Source organism: Nansenia antarctica (genome assembly GCF_963989245.1).
Source record: "Nansenia antarctica genome assembly, chromosome: 7".
Lineage (NCBI taxonomy): Eukaryota > Metazoa > Chordata > Actinopteri > Argentiniformes > Microstomatidae > Nansenia > Nansenia antarctica.
In genome coordinates, this window is record NC_137677.1 from 1,723,087 (window position 1) to 1,730,586 (window position 7,500).

The 7,500-nt window shown below is 43.3% G+C and overlaps 1 protein-coding gene across 1 annotated transcript in view; it reads right to left on the minus strand.

Moving 5' to 3' along the window:
• Window positions 1–4,756: 4,756 nt before the first annotated feature.
• Window positions 4,757–7,500, minus strand: part of atp10a (ATPase phospholipid transporting 10A) — a gene marked incomplete at both ends in the record, with an annotated part of 42,179 nt that continues 39,435 nt past the window's right edge. The window contains 2 exons of the mRNA XM_080535974.1: window positions 4,757–5,522; window positions 6,942–7,129. Coding sequence (XP_080392100.1) covers window positions 4,757–5,522; window positions 6,942–7,129 — 954 coding nt within the window. The remainder of the gene's footprint in view (window positions 5,523–6,941; window positions 7,130–7,500) is intronic.

Sequence of the window (7,500 nt, forward strand, 5' to 3'; positions counted from 1 at the left end):
GAGGGAAATGGCTGTGAGTTCTGTGGAATGTCTTTGAGGTGTCAACACTGGGATGTCATCAGTTCAGATTCAGTAAGATGAATGATGGTTGGTAGTCTTTATAAAGATGGGGCTGACTTAATGTTTTGTGATAGCTTGTTCCAATTTTTGTTGCCGCATAGTGAGCGAATGCTGCCTCTCTCCACTTTTGGTGCTCACTCTTGCAACAGTTAAAAGGCCTCAGATGATCTTATGGATCTAGCAGGGCCATAAAGCACTAATATGTTAGAGATATTTTGGTCGAAACCCATTCAGAGATTTGTAGACCAGGAGCATGGTTTTAAAAACTATTCTGTGAGATACAGGGAGCCAATGTAGTGACTGGGAGAAATGTGATCAACCTTTCTAGTTTTAGTCAGGACTCTTGAAGCAGCGTTTTATGATGATATAAAAGCAGAGGTCAGGGACTAGTTCTGGGTCCTGTAGTGAGGTTCTCATCATGTTGTGAGTATGTGTTTGTGACGAGCATTGATCATCTCTCCCTCTCATCTCTCTGCCTTGTAGTAGACGAATAAGTTACATTAGTATTAAAGCCACATCTGATTCATTCTATTTGACCTTTCTTGCACTAAAGAAGCAGACTCAACAATTCCTTCCACATAGTGATAATTACATTATTCAGATTATCAGATTGATATACATGACTAATCTGATTGTAGTCAGATTATCAATATTAGATACATTTTGCTATCAAAAAAATATAGCCGAAAGTCTCCAAAGTCGCCAAATATAATTGACGAAAACGTATCTTAGTTGAATTCTGTCTACAGTTACATAACGACAACACAGTTCACGCATACACAGCTAACATGTGACTAAGGCCAGAGGACACCGACTGCTTGGTAACGCAGTGTGAGCTACAAGAGTGAGAAACTACGGCCTTCCACCGTTTCAACTGAACCGCATCTTGTGAACGTTGCTGTGATACACCAGGGGGTTGGATCCTGTACATGCATACCACTGCTGTCGCTAGGCCTCCTGGGGGATCTGGAGTGATCATACAGTATCATACAGACGGCCTCAGCCCAGCTGGATGGGCACGTTCATCCCTGGAGAATACACCGTCCAGCTGCTCCTCAGAGGAAGAACAATAAAGGAGAACAATAAAGGATTCATAGATGCTCCAGATCTGCCTGCTTCTATTGTTTGTGTAGAATACAACGTTAAAGCACGAACACAGGGAGACCTGGTCAAGATACAGTACAAAGGTTGGACCTCATTTCTAAAACTTTACGATGAATTAAGACATAAATAGAGGATCAGTAACACGACAATAATAAGTATGTATACACACAGTCCTTATTCAAATCAAATTTATTAATTTTTTGTGACAAATTGTCCTTGCCAGGAAACCTAAAATAAGGTGATAATAACAATGCAGAACCCCAAAGCCCAGACCAGACACACACAGAGAGACGTTGGAAAACACGTATGGTAATGATAAATATCAGTAACTGAATATAGCATATGAAAAAAGAAAATAAAACAAAACAAAGAAAACGCTACATGAAGGTGAATGACAGACAACACAGTACGACACCAGGAACATGAACCATAATGGTAGGAACAATAACAATCATGTATGTGAACTCGTGACGTTAGAATTATAAGGTTCTATCTCAATTTTTGGTCAAAATTTAGTTTTTTACATAATCTGATCCATTAGGTGTTTATTAATGCCTGTGTGGTGTTATTTTTTTAAATGTTGAAATTTGTGAGTTAGTAATTCATAAAATACAAAGGTTCCATCTCACAGAACATAATGGAATGTAAACACTTTGACGCTCAATATCTCTGAACTACCCTAAACGGAGATAGAACCTTATCATTCTAAGCTCACGAACTGTGAACATGGTCAAAACCCCAGAGCCTGAACCAGTTGTAGGACAAGTGCAGGGAGACTGTGACAGTGTTGCTGAGAGGAACATCCCCTCATGGAGACGTGAGAAACACTGTGGGACGCAGCAGGAACTGAGGGTGTGTTCGTAAATACGCTCTGGAAATCTGAGCACTCAAGAGCTCTCAGGTTTCCGAACAGTCAGAGAGCACCCTTGGGTGCGCTCCGGCACTCTCAGAGCGTATTTACGAACGCACCTTGAGTTGGAGTTTAGGAATGGTGCATGGCTGAGTGCCAGGGTACGGCAGGCACAGATGGAACCTGGCAACTGAGAGCGGACATACATACAGTACACTTTGAACAAAACGAACACACTTGGCGAAAAATGCTTAGCTAAAGTAAAAATAAATGTACATATCATTGTAGATTTCTGTTGGTTTAAAAACCCTTTTAAAAACAAAAAAGTATTTATTGAACCCAAATGCATTCGTCATCCTTATCAGTTAACTGATGGTGGTAGCCAAATGTCAAAAGTATAAAAGGCAAAACTCTTACATCTTTATTTCGTTTTTTTTCCAGTGTTAAGGCACGTGTGCTATCGTGTAGGAAATACATACGCTCCTTCACTTACGGAAACATACTGTACATGGTCTTTGGTAGGTAAATGGTACACTTTATGAAAATGAAATGTCAGGAATCTTTTAAAAAATGTCAGAACAAATGAAAACAGTCAGGCCCCTGCTGAAAACATCCCTGCAGGTTTGGAAATAGCTCCTAGTGTTGATGAGAGCATTATCACCTGGAGGCTAAACTGACGCTGGTATGAGATGGATCACTTTACCACAACTGAAGAACAGTAATAGTTGCTAAATGTTTTACAGTCATAACAACTAACACTTTAATGTCAACGTAGGCCGTTACAATTACAATAAACTGAAGACAAATCCAAATATTCTTCGTGACTATCATGGTAACTGAGGAATGTAGCGTGTTTCCATTTCTTTACGTCATATTTGGCTTGTTATATTTCTGAGCTTTAACCAAGTTCTCTACATAACGGTATGTAAAGTAAAGTTGATGTACAAAACACTTTTTTAACCATAATCTCATTAACTCTAAGTATTTAAATATTTCCCCACAGAAAACACATTATTACCAACGTCAACAGTATCGACTCATGTCATTGGTAAGTCTGGAACAAGAGAGTTTTTATAGTGCAAACTTTGGCAGTTTCTTTGAAATGTTTCAATAAGAGCTGGTCAATAACAGACAACCATTCATCCTGTAGTCCTCTCTGTGATGAGTGACAGACTACCAGTAGGAACACATCAAGAACCGTAACAGCTGGTCACAGTGGAGCTGTGAAACCCATCTATGCAGCAGAAACTACTAGAGGGAGTCAAACCATTACAAGCATGTAATGTAACGGCTATATGAATTGACAGTATGTGAAACTTCAGTCTATCATCACCAAACAACCGGTCATCAGTCACTCTTTTGTCAGCTAAACATAATCTAGAGATGTACATGACTAGGGCAGCCACACACACACACACACACACACACACACACACACACACACACAACACACAAAACACACACACACACACACACACACACACACACACCAACGTGTTGTGTTCAACAACTCTCATTTCCTCATTGTGCTATACCTCGGGTAATCACAAGGACCCCTCTGATGTAAAGTGGCCACACACACACACACACACACACACACACACACACACACACACACACAGACAGAGACACACAGACACAGACACAGACACACACACACAGAGACACACAGACACAGACACACACAGAGACACAGAGACACAGACGCACACACAGACACACACACACACACACACTTTAGATGTATCTATATATCGGGCAGATACTGCCATACTATCAGCTGTAAATATTGTTTAATCTTCTATTAAGTCTTTAGCTTATATAAATATGAAATGGAATGCACTGAAGGACAGCATAACCATAAACACATGATCTACTACATATCTCCATCTCCAGAAGTGAGTAACATTCAGATCATTCATATAAAAAGGCCCTGGTCTGCAGAGGCCCAACCAACCGTACTATGCAGAAGTAGAGCTCTCTGTTGCTTTTCCACTTTGCTATAAAGATTCAAGTAAAGGCAAAGTTTAACGATTTTACTGAGAAAATCATGACCGATGACATCAGTTACGGAGGTTTCTGGAGCGTTAGAACGGCACCCCAATAAAACCTCCCTTCTGTCACCTTCATCACAGGGCAGCTCTCAGTAACAACGGCTGTTGAAAGGCACAAGGATTCTCCAAACGAACTCACCTGAACCAGAGACTGCAGCAGCACTAGTCTGGGTCAATGCTGGTGATCACATTCAACATTGGAGAGCAAGGCCTCACCGTGACGCAAGGCCACACAGTTAACATGAATGGATATACAGGTCAGGTACAGCTGTTGGAATGAATATGGTGCTGAGCAGGACAGCGTACTTCTCCCATCAGAGACAACAACATAATGATTCTACTCCTATCAGAGAAAAAAAAAATAGTTAAAAATAAACTGCTAATGGAATGCCTCTGGTCTGCTCTCTCTGGCTTCAAACAAATTCCTCCAATTCCTCCAATTCCTTCCCGAGTTCAAACATACAGGGAGGAGAGAATGTCCAGTTGCGTAATTTCTCAACTCTCCCCCACCGAAAATGTTTTTGCTTGAACTTCATCATACATCTAAAAATACATGGCCGAGTACCTAATATTTATAACTTTTTATAAAATAATCCTCTTGAAAAATATAATAAAATTCAATAAAGCTATCGTGCAAAAATCAGAGTCATTGAGTTAACGTAACATAGTTCAGACTTATAAGACGACATCATAGCAAGGTGGTTTGGAGTGAGGGTTCTTTGGGACAGTGTGAGGTCTTTTCTGTGGGGGGGGGGATTCCGTGCTCCGTGGATTCCGTATTCCGTGGATTCCGTGGTCTCTCCTCCTCACAGTTCCTGGTGTAGGCGGCACACTGCGAGCCGCCAGCAGGGGGCAGAGTCAGCTGGACACGCTCTGCCTGACTGAGCAGAGGTGTCGAGGTGATCCAGCTCAACAGACTCAGATCCAACGGGTCTAAAGGGTCTAAAGGGTCTAAAGTGGCATCCTGACACTCGTAATCCTTGTTGGGAGGAGGGGGAAGGGTCTGGAGGTGGTGGTCTTCTTTGGCCCCAGACCGGGGGGGCTCTTTGGTGTAAGGGAGAGTGTCTGTTTCTGTCGAGGCTAGTGTGTAGGGATCTTCCGAAAGGCCCTTCGTTCTGTCTGCGAGGGCGGAAGGGAGGCTGCCAGAGCCCTTCTTCCCGGGAGACGACTTTCCCGCGTCGTCCTCCCCTCGTAAGACCGAGTCCAGGCAGCTTTCGGGGCTCTTGGAGGAGCTGTGTGAGAAGCTCTGGGGGGCTCGGTGGCCGTAGTCTTTGGGGAAGGGCCCCCCGGCGAAGGATAGGAAGGGAGGTCGGAGGCCGAACTGCTGTGACCCCACCGTGGCCCTGCTCAGGCTGAGGATGTTCCTGCGGATCTCACAAGGGAGTTGATCCAACTGCCTTCCCACTTGGACCGGGCTAGGGAACAGGGAGCCCTGACACGCCCTGTAGAAGTATCTGGAAAGATGGATAGCAGAGCAAAAGCCAGACATCAGGACACACTTATAGTTAGTCAGCGCTATCTGGGTTATAAATACCCAGTTCCTTGGAATAAACAGGAGGAGGCATCTGCTATGAATAACAGGCATAACTCAAGGCTCTAACTCTAACAACAGCATGAGACCCTCGAGTGAGGAGGCGCACACACCAGTGGCGTGCAGTGAGGTCAATGGTTGAGGAGGCGTTGGCTAGGGAGGCTAGTATCAGAGCCAGGTTTATACACGTAGTCATGGACAAACATATTGGCACCTCTGCACTACATAATGTACCACTTCTCTCCCAGACAATTATTGCAATTACAAATGCTTTGGTATTCACATGTTCAATTCTTTTGTTTGAATTGGAACAACACAGAACAGCAGAGAACAAATAGGATATCATTCCCTGTAGAACTTGACTATAAAAAACATTACTGTAAAATTGTAAGAAATAATTGTATTTCAAGCTCCTTTAATTTGTATTTAAACTCACCTGTGGCAAGTTACAGGTGCTGGCAATATAGATATCACACTTGCAACACACAGTTAAAATGGAGAAAAATGTACTCAACCTTTGTGTTGAGTGTCTGTGTGTACCACACTGAGCATGGAGGAAAGAAAGAAGGGCAAAGAATTGTCTGAGGATTTGAGAACCAGAGACCCTAATGTTCCTGTGTTCCTGTGTCTCAAAACAGCAGTTGAGAGAAGTCACCCTTCAACTGTGAGTGACCAGGAGCAGTTGGCAAAAAAAACAGTGGTCCAAAATTCCAGTCGAGGTGTAAGAAACTCATTCAAGGTTACAGGAAGTGATTGATTTCAGTTAGGGGGTGTCAGTGAGGGTGCCAATAGTTTAGCTTTTTTGAGTTGTTTCAATGGAAACAAAAGGAATAAAGATGTGAATACCAAAGCGTTTGTAACTGCAACAGTTTTCTGGGAGAAGTGGTCCATTACTAGTGTTGTCTTAAACTCACCATTCAATGGGCAGGTTGCACAATACTATACGTTTCATATTTCATATCAGCATTCTTTGCACACACATACAGGTAATACATGCATATATGTAACGCACGCATACAGGTAACTTAAGTATTCGATTCATGTTCTAATAGGCAAATGCAGTTCCACTATTCATTCATTCAACACAAATGAAAATATATATTGCATGGTCTTACTTTTACTTGTAAATGAAGTAAATATCCTAAAAACCATATCTATGTTCCCGCTACAGTGCTATGGCTAGCTACAGTGCTATGGCTAGCTATGCGTTGACAGCCAAGCACATACACTACCCTGGCACACACACACACACGCACACACACACACACACACACACACACACACACACACACACACACACACACACACTACCCTGGCACACACACACATACACATACACTACCTGGGCAGCAGAGCAGCGACAGGTGTGACGACGCAGAGCAGGTAGAAGAGTGGATCTCCCAGCAGCCTTTGCATGGTCCAGTAGGGGTTGGAGGGCGAGTAGCAGGTAGGACAGGAAGCGTTGTAGCACAGCGCCACCGTGAAGAACAGGGCGATGCTGAAGGTGATGGACACCCAGTTCATCCACGTCTAGAGGGGGTGGGGGTTAGGGTTAGGGTTGGGGGGGGGAGAGAGAGACAGAGAGAGAGAGAGAGAGACAGAGAGACAAAAAGAGAGAGAGAGAGAGACAGAGAGACAGAGAGACAGAGAGAGAGAGAGAGAGAGAGAGAGAGAGACAGAGAGAGAGAGACAGAGAGAGAGACAGAGACAGAGAGAGAGAGAGAGACAGAGAGAGAGAGAGAGAGGCAGAGAGACAGAGAGACAGAGAGACAGAGAGAGAGAGAGAGAGAGACATACCAAATGTGATTACGTGAGTCAAAGAAATAACCAGAGCACCTACAATAATGACCACAAGATAAAGGTGATGGTTAAGATGAGTGCTGTCTGCCCTCACCATCGAT